At 41.9% G+C, this 15,610-nt stretch overlaps 1 protein-coding gene and 1 long non-coding RNA gene across 8 annotated transcripts in view; both read left to right on the forward strand.

Annotated features, from left to right (window-relative positions):
• ACADSB (acyl-CoA dehydrogenase short/branched chain) overlaps positions 1-4,412 on the forward strand; it is a 43,349-nt gene extending 38,937 nt beyond the window's left edge. For 6 of the 7 annotated variants that reach the window (XM_027112847.1, XM_027112842.1, XM_027112844.1 and 3 more), the window contains 3 exons: positions 802-939; positions 3,206-3,305; positions 4,022-4,412. In XM_027112847.1, the coding sequence (XP_026968648.1) occupies positions 802-939; positions 3,206-3,305; positions 4,022-4,092 (309 nt within the window). In that variant the 3' untranslated portion in view covers positions 4,093-4,412. The remainder of the gene's footprint in view (positions 1-801; positions 940-3,205; positions 3,306-4,021) is intronic. The other variant, XM_027112848.1, reaches the window with a different exon arrangement.
• A 528-nt stretch (positions 4,413-4,940) lies between these two features.
• Positions 4,941-15,610, forward strand: part of LOC113623494 (uncharacterized) — a 31,855-nt gene continuing 21,185 nt past the window's right edge. Inside the window, exons 1-3 of the long non-coding RNA XR_003433951.1 lie at positions 4,941-5,411; positions 10,427-10,533; positions 14,979-15,422. This is a non-coding gene — a long non-coding RNA (uncharacterized LOC113623494). The remainder of the gene's footprint in view (positions 5,412-10,426; positions 10,534-14,978; positions 15,423-15,610) is intronic.

Genomic DNA, 15,610 nt, shown 5'->3' on the forward strand with positions numbered 1-15,610 from the left:
GAGGAAGGAATAGATCTTGGTGCATATACTTGTGCCTACCTTGACCTTCTCCAAGGGCAGAGCAGTAATCCTTGAGGCCTGGCTATGGCATGATTCAGGATACCTTGGTGAGCACTTGGGAGCTGTCTCCTCACTGCTTCAGAGTTCCAGGGCATGGGGTCTGTAGTCAGACTTCCTGGGTTCAAATCCTGGTTCTTTGTCTTACTATTACTAGCTTTAGTTACTCCACCTCTCCGATCCTCAACTGCCTCATCTGTAAAATAAAGATAACACTCTGTACCGTCTAGGGTGATTCAGAATCAGGTAAATGTTTCAAGTGTTTGACACATTATTAAAAATAAGTCAAAATTTTAAACCTAATTTTGTGATCATTTATTTTTTAAATCTTGGCAGTTAACAATTACCTGAACTTTGAAATTTTTTAAAGAAGCAATACACGTAGTGGTTTATTATATTATTTATTTATTTATTCATTCATTCACTCATTTATTGTGGCTGCGCGGGGTCTTCGTTGCGGCGCGCCAGCTCAGAAGTTGCGGCATGTGGGATCTTAGTTCCCCGACCAGGGATTGAACCCGGGCCCCCTGCGTTGGGAGCACAGAGTCTTAACCTCTGGACCGCCAGGGAGGTCCCTGTAGTGGTTTATTTTAGATTGCAGATTTTAAACTATTCTTGCGAAATGAATGTGAATTTTTGGACGGGTATATTTTGAATCTGTCAGTGTTCCACATCCAGGCAGGACTTCGACAATGAGCTGTTTTCAGAAATCACAGTTCTCTACCTTGGGCCTGAATGTTACAGGGGCTCCAGCACCAAGTGGCTCACATGGCCACCCAGCTAGAAGCTGCAAGATTACTCACATACAACGCTGCAAGGCTTTTAGAAGCTGGAAGGCCATTCATTAAAGAATCATCTATGGCCAAGTACTATGCATCAGAGGTAAAAGAAAAAAAAATCAGTCTTTTTATTTTTTAAAGATATTTATTTATTAACCTCTTCATTTAGAAATATTGGTTATGCATTTGTTTTTCAAGTAAAATAACATGAACTTTCTAGTTTCTACACCAGAAATGCAAAAACGTAAAGCTGCCATAGGGAGGTGCTTTGATTCTGTGAGGTCTCCATGTTTTCATAGGCTCTTAGATGGAAACCGAGGCACCCAGTTCAGGTAGAAGGCCCACCGTAAATCCCTGGATGAACCTCAGCTGAACGATGGTTGGGACGAAGTGAATGCCCTGGAGATAATGTGAAACAAGAATGCCCAAGAAGGGACTGTCCATGTGTTGATGCTTCCCGCTCATGCATATGCATTCTATATATAACACACTGGACTTTGGTGGAGACTTAGCCTCATCACTGGGCTGCTCTCTCCCAGCTTCGGCAGTACGTCTTAGTCATTCCCTGGCTTCAAATATTTATTTAACATCTTCAGCCCCCAGATTTAATCTTCTGCCTCAGCCTCCCTTCTGAGTTCCAGACTAATAGATCCCGCTTCTGCTTTACCTACCCACCTCCCCCCGACCCCAGTCGCAAACCTGAGTCTGCTTGACACCCTCCTTTCCCTCATCCCCCAGTTGAATCCATCCTCAGTTTTGAGGATTCAACCCCCTAAATATTTCTTTCTTTTTTTTTTTTTTTTTGCGGTACACGGGCCTCTCACTGTTGTGGCCTCTCCTGTTGTGGAGCCGGACGTGCAGGCTCAGCGGCATGGCTCACGGGCCCAGCTGCTCCGTGGCACGTGGGATATTCCCGGACCAGGGCACGAACCCATGTCCCCTGCATCGGCAGGCAGACTGTCAACCACTGCGCCACCAGGGAAGCCCCCTAAATATTTCTTGAATTTGTTTTTCTCTCCCTTCGTACTGCCACCTGTCTAGTCCAAGCTGTGCCGTTTCTTTATCAAACCACTGGACTCACCTTCTAGCCTCTTGTTTTCCCCTGTTGCTTTCTCCCATCCAGTGTCCCTTTTCAAGGTGTCCATGAGGCCATGCCACGCTCCAGCTTTAAACCCTTCAGTGGCTCCTCACAACAAATGGGGCCTTTCTATTTGTTCCTATTGCTACTTTTAACAAATACCAAAAATGTAGTGGCCTAAGACAGTACAGTTCTATTATGTCACAGCTCTGGAGGTGAGACGTCTGAAATGAGTCTCACTGGGATAAAATTAACGTGTCAGCAGAGCTGCCTTTCTGGAGGCTCTAGGGGAGAATCCATTTTCTTTTCTTTTCCAGCTTCTAGAGCCAACTCTGTTTCTTGGACTCACAGCCCCTCCCTCCATCTTCAGAGCCAACAGTGTAGGGTGTTCAGATCTGACTGCTTTCTGTGTCCGTGGTTACATCGTCTTCTCTGCCTCCCTCTTTCCTTTATAAGGACCCTTGGGATTACATGAGACCGGCCCAGATAGTCTGGGATCATCACCCCATCTCAAGGTTCTTAACTTAATCACACCTGCAAGTCTCTATGCCATGTAGGTGATGAACATTTACACTTTCTGGGGATTCTCCTGTGGACATCTTTGGGGGCCAGTACGTTATTCAAACTGCTCACCATCGTGTGCGGCCCGCCTGCACCCCATTCCCTTTTTACAGGTCACCCCGATCCCAGCCCATTGGTCCTCAGGCCCTTGAGGCTGACGAACCCATTTTCCCCTTGGAGCCTTTCCACGTGTCATTCCTCAGCTTGAAATGTCCCCTAACTCATCCTTTAGTTCTCAGCGAGGCTGTAATTTCCTCACCTATCCTCCATCTAAGTCACAGCAGCTTCCCTAGCAGGCTCTTCTCTTGCCCCATACAGTTTTTCAGTTTCGGTGATTGCTATTCAATCTCTGTCTCTCTGAATGACCAGCAGGACCAAAAGGGCAGTGACTGACTGGCCACCCCTCACCATTGTGGCTGGCAGAGTGGGTGACATAAGAAGGCCCTTGATTAACATTTGCTGAGTAAATGATACCTGTCGACAAGTATGAGTCTAAACAAATACCCTAATTTTCTTAAGAAAATAAGAGTTTTGTGAACTAATAGGGTATTTTACATAAATGGTATGTATAGAGAATGGGACTAAGGAGAAATGCTAATTTATAAAATGACTTCAATCCTTCCAACTGCCAATAACAGTGAATCCACGTTACTAAGAATATTCTACAAGAGTGTTTGTAATGCATAAGTTATGTGGCTTCAACATGTGATTTGCTGCTGCTTTTTGGTAGATTGCGGGCCTAATAACTGGCAAATGTATCGACTGGATGGGAGGAGTAGGCTACACCAAAAATTACCCCGTGGAAAAATACTTCCGAGATGCGAAGATTGGTAAACAGAGTTTTTACATTTATTTTGTTTTGACTCTGTAGGCTGTTGTATCTGTTTGATTTTTTTAACTACTGGTACGTAGGCAAAGGCAATTTTAATCTCTTCAGTTATTATGTTTATTGGCTCTCCTTTTCTTGTGGCTGGGTTGTTTTCCCCTACTTCCTCCTTCAAAAAAATAGATTTTTATATATATATTTTAAAACATCAAATTTCCTTTTTAAATGCCCCAAGGCCTCTGAAGGCCTTGCAGTGAAACCACAACAAAATCTACTGTCTTAATTTTTCTTTTACTAAAAATGTTAATATTTTCTATTAGTTTAATGCTGTTGCTTGAAGCTCAGTTCTAGTTTTAGACACTAAGTGCCTGCCCAAGCCTGAGCATTCCGCTGCTCCACTGCCAGGTAGGAAAATAGAAACAGCAGTTATGAAAGCTGCCTGTTCCTGAGGAACCATCCAGGCTCGTGTGTTGATAGTTTAGGAACAAAAAACTTCCAGCTGTTTAATACTGATTCTGGAAATCTGTAAACCAAATAGAAAATTGTTATCTCTTAGGCAGAATTACCTTGTCAAATAGTACCATATTCAGGGGACATTGTACAGTATTCCTGGTAAAGTTTTACAGTAAATGCAGAGGTAATGTTTGCAGAGCTGTTTCTTGTATAGACTCTTAACCACATCTCCACTCCTAATTGTTCCTTTTTTCCCCTTTGTTTAAGGTACGATATATGAAGGAACTTCAAATATGCAGCTGAACACCATTGCAAAGCGCATAGATTCAGAATACTGACAGACACGGGAGTAGGACCCCTCCCTGGTGTCACTGGTGTAAAATTTTAAACTATTGTGCCTTGTTGGGGGCTGCATTGAACGATTTTATTTAGGCCCTTCACCTTGGATCTGGAAGGAGACCTTTCCTGTCTCCTCTTTCCAATCTGCTTAACTTAGGTGCAGAAAATCATTTTTAAATTTTGGGAAGAAATACATCCATATTTTCTCCAAAACTATTTTTAAAACTCTATGTGCATTATCATTTTAGCTTCAGGGTATATAGAATTTCACTGTATTGGAATTTGGAAAAATAAAGACAATATAAGTATTTCTTGCAGACATGGGTATTTTATATCCCTGTCATTGTGCATCAGTCAGAGAGACGTTTGTGATAGTTGGCAATTCTATAGAAGAAATAAATTCGATTCTAAGTTGCTAAACTAGGTAGCAACTGATAAAAATTTATTTAGAAAAATCTAAAAGTTTTAGTTCTGAATATCTGAAAATGAGTGGAAAATGGAGGGTATAACTCTGTAGTTTATATAATCAAAGAAAGCATTTCAACAAAGGAAAGCAATATAATTTGCTACTATAATTGGCCAGTATGAAAGGTGCATTTCATTATGGTTTCAGTAGATCTTTTTTTTTTTTTTTTTGCGGTATGTGGGCCTCTCACTGTTGTGTGGCCTCTCCTGTTGCGGAGCACAGGCTCCGGACACGCAGGCTCAGCGGCCATGGCTCACAGGCCCAGCCGCTCCGCGGCATGTGGGATCTTCCCGGACCGGGGCGCGAACCCGTGTCCCCTGCATCGGCAGACGGACTCTCAACCACTGCGCCACCAGGGAAGCCCCAGTAGATCATTTTAAAAACAAGTCTCTACATTAGTTTTCAAGTATGAAATTTAAATAATTTTGTTTAATAATTAGAATATACTCAATATTGTAATATCTATTTTTTTCTGTCTTTAAATTGAATACTGTTTTCTCAAACTTAGTTATTGAGCTTTATCATGAATAGTAATTCAGAAATTATATTTTGGTTCAGTGATTCTCAAGAGGAGATGTCTTGTCCCCATAAAGAAGTGTATTAAAATCTTGTAAGGAATGAGGGATAGAAGGGAGCTGTGGAGTTCCAAAAGCATATTTGGTAATAGAAAAAATGACATTTCTGGGAAGGCAAAAATAAATCTGTTGTTTTACAGTCAAATTATGGAAAGGCAAAGCTCAACATAATAGACGGCTGGCGATGCCATTTCTTCAGTATCAGGGATTCTCAATCAGAGAGACCTTGTAGGGTACAGGTCCTCAGTCCCCTCAGGAGGGAGGAGGACAGTGAAAGGTGAGTGTTTTATATTTTCTGGAAGGGGGCATGGGGTAGAGGTGTTGGAAAATGTTTCAAGGCTCATACAGTTGCTTAAAGTAATCACTGCTGTCAAAAGGGAAGCACTTCAGTGCTCTAACGAAAGGCTAATGCTTATTAAGAAAACTTGGCATCTTCAAAGTAACTTTGCTTTGCGCGTTCATGTTCATGGAACTGGGTTCACTTCTATAATGGACACCGTAGTTAAATACTCAGAATCGCGTGAATGCGGCGGAGACAGGAAGTGCGCCAAAATATTAGGGAGAGACACGGGCGAATTCAGGCCTTAGGTCAAAAGAGAGAAAGTCCACTTGATTCTCAGATAGGGCCGATGGAAGCCAGGCCTTCAGCGTTTTAGAACAAAAAGCCAGTAATCTGATAAGGAAAGTAGGGGTTGGAGGAAACGCCCCAAAGGGGGGCTTGGACATCTTTAATTTCTGTGATTATGCCAGAGAGGTGGGCTTTTCAGGTAACGGAATAGAAGCCAACGGTTAGTAAAAAGAATCCCAGCTTCCTCCTGTAGAGTTACAAACACGTGAAACTACAATAAGCCTCTTTCAGGTTAGTAGCATGAGAGAGGCTCCCGTGTACATCTAGACCTTGAATTTATAGTTCATACTGATACAGTTCTAATTGTGTGTATATTTTTTGTACAGGTTCACAAATAACAGTTGAAAATTAATTATGTACTGTAATTAATATCTGTACCTGCCTTCTATTACTGAATTGTGTTATTGTACCGTTTACCAAAGAGGATGTTGTGGGTTGTCCCCATAGTTCTTCCATTATAGCTTCTCTTAATAACCATGACTTTGGGGGTCTTGAGTTTGTGTCTAGTGGAGGACGAGCTTGTTTACCTCCTGAAACCTGTCATTACTGTTCGTTAATTTGAGGATAGGGCTGTCACGGGGCTCAGAAGGAAGAGACTTGAACACAAGCAACAAGTCGTATTTGTGTGGCAGAGCTGGACTCAACCCAACTGCCAAGGTAGTATTGTTAGACGTTTCACTTTACAACACAAAAATGAATTGGTGTCAGAGATTTTAGAATTATGGAAAGCTAAATCTAGAAAGAGTTTAGAGAACCATCCAGCCAACTCTCTCATTTAAGAGTGAAGGATTCATGTAACCCAGAATACTTGCCCAAGGTCATCCATCCATCCAAGGCCAAAGATAAGACAAGGATCCAAATGTACTAGGTCCCAATTCAGTGCTCTTCCTACTGTTTACTGCTGTCTCTGTTCAACAAATTTTGGATTTCATCCTTGTTATGTTTCAATACTCTATTGATTTATTTTAGGTTTAACTGATAAAGAATTAACATTTCAGAAGTGTTAAGATTGATCAGTGTCGTTACTTACATATATCAATCACCTGCCAATCACATATATCAATCACACACTGGCTCTCCTAGGATGTAGCTGGTATGTCAAATGTAAAGATTATTGTGTGTGATCACTTGGTTTTATGATTATGCTGTGTTTTAGTAAATGCACTAGTTATATCCTTGCTGATGTATTTTTGCTGATCTTTCATAAAGTGAAACTTTTGTTGTAATGGTACGTATCAGACTGTAATCAGTGTTACAAAACCAGTATTCTATGGAGAATGAAAAAATAAAGCACTAACTGGAGACTTTTGCTACTCTAATAAAGCAAAATTGTTTGTTATACATACAGAAGAAGTAAGAAAATAATGTAACCTTCCTGCAAGATAGACACAACACCTCTGTTTACCAAGCTGATAGCTTGACTCTCATGTAAACCAATTTTGTTTGTTTTCAGGGAAGAGGTCTTATAATTTAACTTTAAATTCTTGATGCTAAATAAAATTTTACCAGAGGGACTCCCTTTTTTAAAAAACAAAATAAGCAGCTCTTCGATAGAGAGGTCACCTCTTCTGAGCACATCTTCACAGTATAGCTCTTATCTAGATGATATTTATGCCCATGTTTATAGTAGTACTTCTGGAAATTTTATATCGTTGAACCTTTTACTCAGTAATACACTATTGTCTAACCTTATAGGAGATTTCAGCCTATCTGTTCCCCATTATTTCCTACATTATTTTAGAAATCTAGGTGTTAGTCCCTGTTTTCATTTGTCATTCAATGACCTGTTCCGAGCAGTCATTCAGTGACCTGCGCCGAGCAGGGGCCCAAGGTGCCATGGGCTCCAAGCTGCCATGCAAAGCTGAGTAAGACCAGATTCTTATCGAAATGTATTTATGTCAGGTGTCTTTCTTCTGTTCTCATTGGTGTATCTTCACACACAGAAAACCACCAAGGCCAACCTTATGCAAAAGTATTTCTTTAGATCTGTTAGAATGATAAAAATAGCGCTAAGCTCTCTTGAGCTCTTATCATGTGCCAGCCATTATTCTATGCTCTTGACACATAGTAACTCACAGCCCTATAGAGTAGGTGCTCTTGTTAGCCTATTGTAAAGGCAAGGAGACTGAGGCATGAAGAGGGAAATAAATTGCTTATTGATACATGACAGAAGTGATTCAAACTTGGGCAGTCTGGCTGATGAAGGCCCTCCCAGGTTCATTCCTTTGGGTCTTTAAGGTTTGTTAATTTTCAGGAGTCTTCTGGTAAAATGCCACTGCCAACTAGCCCTTTATTAGCTAATAATTCTTCAGGATTGTTTCAGATCTTTTAAAGCAGAGAAGCTAGCTGAGAACATGGCCTGTAAAAGAAATAAATAGATGTGGTGGGATCATCTGTGTTCTCAGAGAAAGAATGGGAGAGTAGGTGGATAGGGCAGTAGGAAGATGCAGTAGAGCAGGGGTCCCCAACCCCTGGGCCATGGACTGATACCGGTCCTTGGTCTGTTAGGAACAGGGCCGCACAGCAGGGGGGGAAAGGCAGGTGAGCGAGCAAAGCTTCATCTGTATTTATAGCCACTCCCCATTGCTCCCACTACCGCCTGAGCTCCACCTCCTGTCAGTATTATGGTGAGTTGTATAATTGTTTCATTATATATTACAATGTAATAATAGAAATAAAGTGCACAGTAAATGTAATGCACTCGAATCATCCTGAAACCATGCCCCTACCCCACGTCCGTGGAAAAACTGTCTTCCACAAAACCAGTCCCTGGTGCCAAAAAGGCTGGGGACCGCTGCAGTAGAGGGATGAGAAAAGTACTGAAAAGGGAATTACAGAAATACCCCCCCACCAAAAAAAAATCATCTCCATCACAGCCATCAAAAAGCCACCCTGAGGTAGGAAGGAAGACAAGCAGGATGCAGAGCTGAGTGGGTGTGGCTGTAGGATGTTTGACTTGCCATCACTTGTATGGATAGCTCACATTATACAGGGGAAAAAACCTAACTTTACAAAACTTTTTTTCCCAAAGAAATCATGGGAAGTGTAAAACAAAATAAGGCAGGAATATAGCCAAACATAGTAGGACTTATAGGTATAAATGGGTTAAACTCACCTGTTCGAAATAAAAGATGTAAAGATGACACAAAAGGAAAATTTAAATCCCAGCTACATAACATTAGAAACACCTAAAAAAAGCAGCACAGGAAAGCTGAGATAAAGAGAAGGAAAAAGACCATACAAATGCTACTAAAAGGAAAGCAGGAACAGCAATCAAAACTGAATTAGGGGCTTCCCTGGTGGCGCAGTGGTTAAGAATCCGCCTGCCAATGCAGGGAACACATTGCCACGGAGCAACTAAGCCTGTGTGCTGCAACTACTGAGCCTGCACTCTAGAGCCCATGAGCCACAACTACTGAAGCCCACATGCCTAGAGCCCGTGCTCCGCAACAAGAGAAGCCACTGCAATGAGAAGCCCTTGCACCACAATGAAGAGTAGCCCCCGCTCGCCGCAACTAGAGAAAGCCAGGACGCAGCAATGAAGACCCAACGCAGCCAAAAATAAATAATTTATTTTTTTAATAAAAAGCTGAATTAAAGGCAAAAATAATTTTAAAGGACAAAAAAAGGATATCTCAAAATAAAACAGGAAGACTTCACCAAGAAGTTCCAATAATCATGAAGTTTATGTCTCTAACAACATGGTTAGGAACTATATACAACAAAACAAAAAATAAAAATACAGTGAAAACATTGACAAAGCCATAATCACAGCCTCTGACTTAGAAATCAACAAGTCAAGTAGGAAATGGTAAGAACAGGTAGAGAGGGATTGGGTAGCATAATTAACAAGTTTGATATGTATATATATAGAGAGAGAGAGAGGAAACTTTCTTTTCAAATGCAAATGAATTGTCTAATCTAGAATTTTGCCACAAAGGAAACTTCTACAAACTCCAAAAAGACAGATTTACAGGCAACATTCACTGTACACAATGAGAAGTAAATAACCAAAATATAGGATGCAAAAAAACTCATCATAACTTTAAATAACCTTGGTTAATTAGAAAATAAAGATATAAATTACAAATTGTCAATAAAAGTATGGGAAACTGAGCTGTTTTAGTCAGTGCTTCTGGGAGGATGGACAAGAAGGCATGTCAGGGACCTTAAGGACAGCATAGTTTGTAGTAGTGAAAAATTAGAAATGGCTAGGTAGGAGAATATATAAATCATGGACATACACACTACGCAATCCTGTGCAGCAGTTTAAAAGAATAAGACCCATGTTCTGAGGTTAAATCATCACCAGCTTATATTGTTTAAGAAAATAACAAATCACATAAGATTTGTGGAGAACAGTAGAAATCTATATATTTCTGTAAGTCCAAGCATGTATATAAATTCTTAGAATAAACTGGGAAAATACAGTCATCACACTGAGGGCTGCGCTGGGAGTGGGGGCCAAGAAGACGGCATGAGAGTCGTTGGCATCATCTAGATTGTTTGAATTTTTATAATTTCATAATATTGTGCAATTGTAATAAAGTAAATATAATCTTGTGTAATTGAAAATAAATTAAAGCTGTGTATAGGGTTATGGAAAATTTTCACTCTTGTGCATCAATTCCCCTTTAACCAACTTTTCTGCTTTTCTCAAATAGCCACAGCCACGTAGGCAGCTCCATTCGGCCACACGGGAGACAAAGACTCTGACACAGAGAGGACAGAAAAGGGGGCTGACACCTAAGCCCTTGAAGGTTTGACCTCTGTGGGTAAATAGCACTGACCACGTTGAAAGACCCTCCCACGAAAAGCAGTGTGTGTCTTGCTTTGCTGAGCGGGGACTTCCCCGGGTTGGGTTGGATTGGGCGCATACTCGGGTATGAACTGGACCGTCCACACTGGCCTTGGGATTAGCATCTTGTCTTTAGTTGTAATTTGATTTTATGTGATTCAATCGGAGGTATTGAAACATAATACTTTCTTGGACAAGAAAAATAAATTTCAAAACATCTCAAGTCCAAGGACCCAGGTTTAAATTGGGTGAGCAAAACTAGGGCCTATGACCTGCAAAGTAGATTTTTTTTTTAACGTTTTAAATGGTATGTAAATATGTGCATAATCTCCTTAATTTTGCCTCTTGCCCACGAGGCGTAAAGAAAAGTTTGCCAGCCCATGATGAAAGTAGTGCCTCCTAAGTCTGATTTTACTCAAGTTGGTCAGTCAGGGTGTCACACCAAAAGAAAAAAGAAAAGAAGACCTCCCCTAGGAACTCAGGTTATTATTATTCTCTCTGAATTTCATTTGTAACCTGTCTAGCCCGATTGGCTCCTTGCCTCAATCTACAGAAGTGCTCGGGTCTCCCCATCCTTAAAGGATAAGCTTCCGTGAGCTGCTGCTCCATTCTCCCTGCACCAACCCCTCGTACTCATCGCCTGATCCTTTAATCCCTTTTTGCTTGACGTTCACTTTTGTCAGTGAGTTTCAACCATGTTCTTAAAGTTATCTTTTTACCCTTAATTCGTGGCTGATTATATCCATTCCGAACATAGCTTTGGATACCCCACTTCTAAGATTCTGCTTCCTTTACTTTTTGACAAAATGTCTACTTCGGCTGACTCTTGGTTTCTTTTCCCATAAGTGGAAATTCTACCATTTATCAAGATTCCACGATTGCAGCTCTTCTATCCTCCACACTAACGTCCTCACTGTGTTTTAGAATAACTTCTAGTCTTTTTTTTTTTTTTTTTTTTTGGCGGTACGCGGGCCTCTCACCGTTGTGGCCTCTCCCGTTGCAGAGCACAGGCTCTGGACGCACAGGCTCAGCGGCCATGGCTCACGGGCCCAGCCGCTCCGCGGCATGTGGGATCTTCCCGGACCGGGGCACGAACCCGTGTCCCTGCATCGGCAGGCGGACTCTCAACCACTGCGCCACCAGGGAAGCCCCCTTGCCTTATTTTGCACTCAGTCATACAACAGAAACCTATCACTGTATAATGTATGTACAGTTCCTTTGCACATTAATACTCCATCTTTTCAACCCAATTGATTTTTCCAAGTAGACAAAGGCTAAGGATACACGTATTGATTGCTGCTAAGCTCATTTTAAATGTATTTTGTAATAAAGGGCATTTTTGAGACTGAAACAACCCTGCACTTGTCCAATGGGCAAGAAGTCTTGGAAATTACTCAGATTGAAACATACCAACATTAAATTTATTTTTAAAATTTTATTTATTTATTTATTTATTTATTGGCTGTGTTGGGTCTTCATTTCTGTGCATGGGCTTTCTCTAGTTGCGGCGAGCAGGGGCCACTCTTCATCGCGGTGCGTGGGCCTCTCACTGTCGCGGCCTCTCTTGTTGCGGAGCACAAGCTCCAGACGTGCAGGCTCAGTAGTTGTGGCTCACGGGCCTAGTTGCTCCGTGGCATGTGGGATCTTCCCAGACCAGGGCTCGAACCCGTGTCTGCTGCACTGGCAGGCAGATTCTCAAACACTGCGCCACCAGGGAAGCCCAGAAATGTACCAACATTAAAAGCTGGCTAGATTCATCTGTACCATTTTTCTAGGTTCCACATATATGTGCTAATATATGGTATTTGTTTTTCTCTTTCTGACTTATTTGTAGCGCAGGAATAGAGATGCAGACGTAGAGAACGGACATGTGGACATGGGAGGGGGAGGTGGAGGGGGATGAATTGGGAGATTGGGATTGACATATATACACTACCGTGTGTAAAACAGATAGCTAGTGGGAAACTGTATAGCGCAGGGAGCTCAGCTCAGTGCCCTGTGATGACCTAGGTGGGTGGGATTGGGGGGTGGTAGTGGGAGGGAGGTCCACGAGGGAGGGGATATATGTATACATATAGCTGATTGACTTCGTTGTAAAGCAGAAACTAACACAACATTGTAAAGCAACTATACTCCAATTAAAAAAAAGTTATACAAAAAAAAACTGGCTAGATATAGAAAGGCATGGATATTGTTTTCTCAGCATTAAAAAATGTAGGCTCCGTTCATCTACTGTCGTGTTCTAAGAAGGCATCATTTGGTGGACATTCATGCTGTCTTGGGGTTAACACACTTCTCACCTCAGTTGACCCTAAGTTTATACAAATGCTTGCCTCATTCCAGCAGATGTTTTGGTCTGAAATTTCCACTGGGCTTCAGCAATCCAGGGCAATCTCCAGAAGAGTAAAAATTTCAAAACAAGTTTATTTCTTCATCTCTGACTAATAATGTAGATGAAGAAGAAGCTGAATCCAAATCCAATACTGTAGTGTTCACCACTGGCCCCTTAGAGGAAGGAGCTTCATGTGATTATGCAAAAGTCAGAAGAGTCCACAGGCATCTGAAGGGAATATCTCTTGAAAGAAATCCTCATGCTTCCTTGGTACCATCCGGAAGAGAGTGCTCTCAGATAGGTGGGTTGGTTTTAAGGCTTTTCTGTAATTTCTCTCAAGACTCATTTTTCTCTTATGTTTTTCTGAAATTGTCCTATGCCCTTAACTTCTAACATTTTTCTGGCCCCTATTTCCTCTTGCATTTTTACTACCTCACTTTATGGGTTTCCCACAGTAATTTCAGCATGCCCTGTGTAAGAGAGAACATCTCCCCCGCCAGCATTTCTGCACGTGTTCTCTGAAGGTGAGGAGGCCAGGCCCTGATGTCCCTGGGCCTGGGGCTAGCCTACCACCGGAGGCCCAGCTATGGTCTCGTTGGGTTTTTTTAAATTAATTAATTAATTAAGTTTTGGCTGAACCACATGGCTTGCAGGATCTCAGTTGCCTGACCAGGGATTGAACCCTGGGCCATAGCAGTGAAAGTCCAGAATCCTAACCACTAGGCCACCAGGGAACTCCCCTAGTCTTATTGTTTTAATCAGTAATTACTTTTTTAATTAATAAAGAGGGTGAAATTAATTAATTAATGAATGTACCTTCATAAAAAATGTAAATTGAAGTTAAGGCAAAGTTTAAATTCTTCTTCATCTGTTTCCAAAAGTTATTTTTCTTTTAAAGTACTCAAAATTATTAATATTAAAAGGCCAGGGACTTCCCTGGTGGTGCAGTGGTTGGGAATCTGCCTGCCAATGCAGGGGACTCGGGTTCAACCCCAGGTCTGGGAAGATCCCTCATGCTGTGGAGCAACTAAGCCTGTGTGCTGCAACTACTAAGCCCTCGCACCACAACTACTGAGCCCACACGCCTAGAGCCTGTGCTCCACAACAAGAGAAGCCACAGCAATGAGAAGCCCGTGCACCACAACGAAGAGTAGCCCCCGCTCACCACAACTAGAGAAAGCCCATGCGCAGCAACGAAGAGCCAACACAGACAAAAATAAAAAACAAATAAATTTTACAGGCCAAATAAAATTCCAACTTATATAAATTTTTTGTTATTTAAATAAAACTTAATTTTGATTTTTGACATTTCAATTAGTTATTAAATACTTTTTATAAAAAAGACCATTCCCAATTCTAGTATTCAGTGTCCATCAGTTAATGTAATGAATTGGCGTCACATGCCATGCATGTTACATGTAGACATACGTACATAAAGTTAAAAGTCATGTGAATTATTAGTATTACAAAATGTTGTCAGCCACCATGTAAAACTGTTGGAAAGCTATGCTAATTCATGGGAACTTCTGGAACTGTCCATTGGAACACAGAGAAGCCAGAAAAGGGAAGCTCTGCTTTGGGAAATGATCATTGGTTATGCAAGGATCTATCCCACTCTTGTTTTCCAAGAGGAAGGATTTGACAAGTTAGTGAATTTGTCTTTTCCCTAAGCAAATCCTCCTCACCTCCAAAGCAGTCTCTCTCTCTGATATTGTCCTCATCAGGATTCAGGCTCCTTTTGTTTCAGGCACTTTGGGCAGAGGAGATGTGGTCCCCCGTGACTTGAAAGGTGTTAGTCATGAGAGTGGATGCTTAGGGCTCAGGCCACCATGTGCCAGCATGAGCACCAGATCCCAGTGAATACAGGGACTGTTGTGTGTTTATGAAATGCAGGGCCTGGGGCAGCAGGTCCCCTTGCCCATGTCTAAGTGCAGTACTAACATTGAGAATATCCGTACAATACTTGCAGAATACATCATTCTGAAATGCTCCGAGACAACTTGCCAAATTCTTGGAACTGTGATGAAATAAGTTAAACTCCTTTATCTAGTTTTAAAATTGCTTCTGTTGCCACATCTTCATATAGGTTGTTAGTTCTAAGATTTGGTTCCTGACACAAGGAAAGCAGAGCTGGATACCACCACAGCCATTCCCAGTGTGTGAACCAGGCATGTGGTATCTGAAGCAAAGCTTCTGCTTCTCAGCCTTGACTGGGAGGTCAAGTTCAAGACCAGAGAGAAAGTGGAGGCTCTGCCCCCTTTTCCCGTCCAGCTTTATCCTAAAAGCAGCTGATAGCCTTTGGGTAGAGGTGCAGGTACTCTGAGGAAAGGAGTCCAATGCTTTTATTCTTTTGTTTTCAGCCACGCTGCGCAGCACGCGGGATCTTAGTTCCCTGACCGGGGATCAAACCCGAGACCCCTGCAGTAGAAGCACGGGGTCCTAACCACTGGACCGCCAGGGAAGCCCCCCACAACGTTTTTATTCTTGACAAGGGAAGGATGAGATGAGACCTGGAGCCAAGAATCGTCAGGTACTGGCTTTAAGATGTGGGGTAAAAGGGAATCAAAATCTTAAGAACAAGCAAGGAGGCAAGCTCAGGAAGCTAGAAGGAGTCAGGAAATGCCCAGTGGTGCTGACTGGGGGTGGGAGGGAAGAAGAAGAACATTCAAAGGGAAAGCCTCCAGCACTCCTGGCCCTGGAGAAGGAAAATGGACTTGG

Source organism: Aethalodelphis obliquidens, unplaced genomic scaffold, assembly GCF_003676395.1.
Source record: "Aethalodelphis obliquidens isolate GAN/ISIS:26980383/991018 unplaced genomic scaffold, ASM367639v1 scaffold11, whole genome shotgun sequence".
Classification (NCBI taxonomy): Eukaryota; Metazoa; Chordata; class Mammalia; order Artiodactyla; family Delphinidae; genus Aethalodelphis; species Aethalodelphis obliquidens.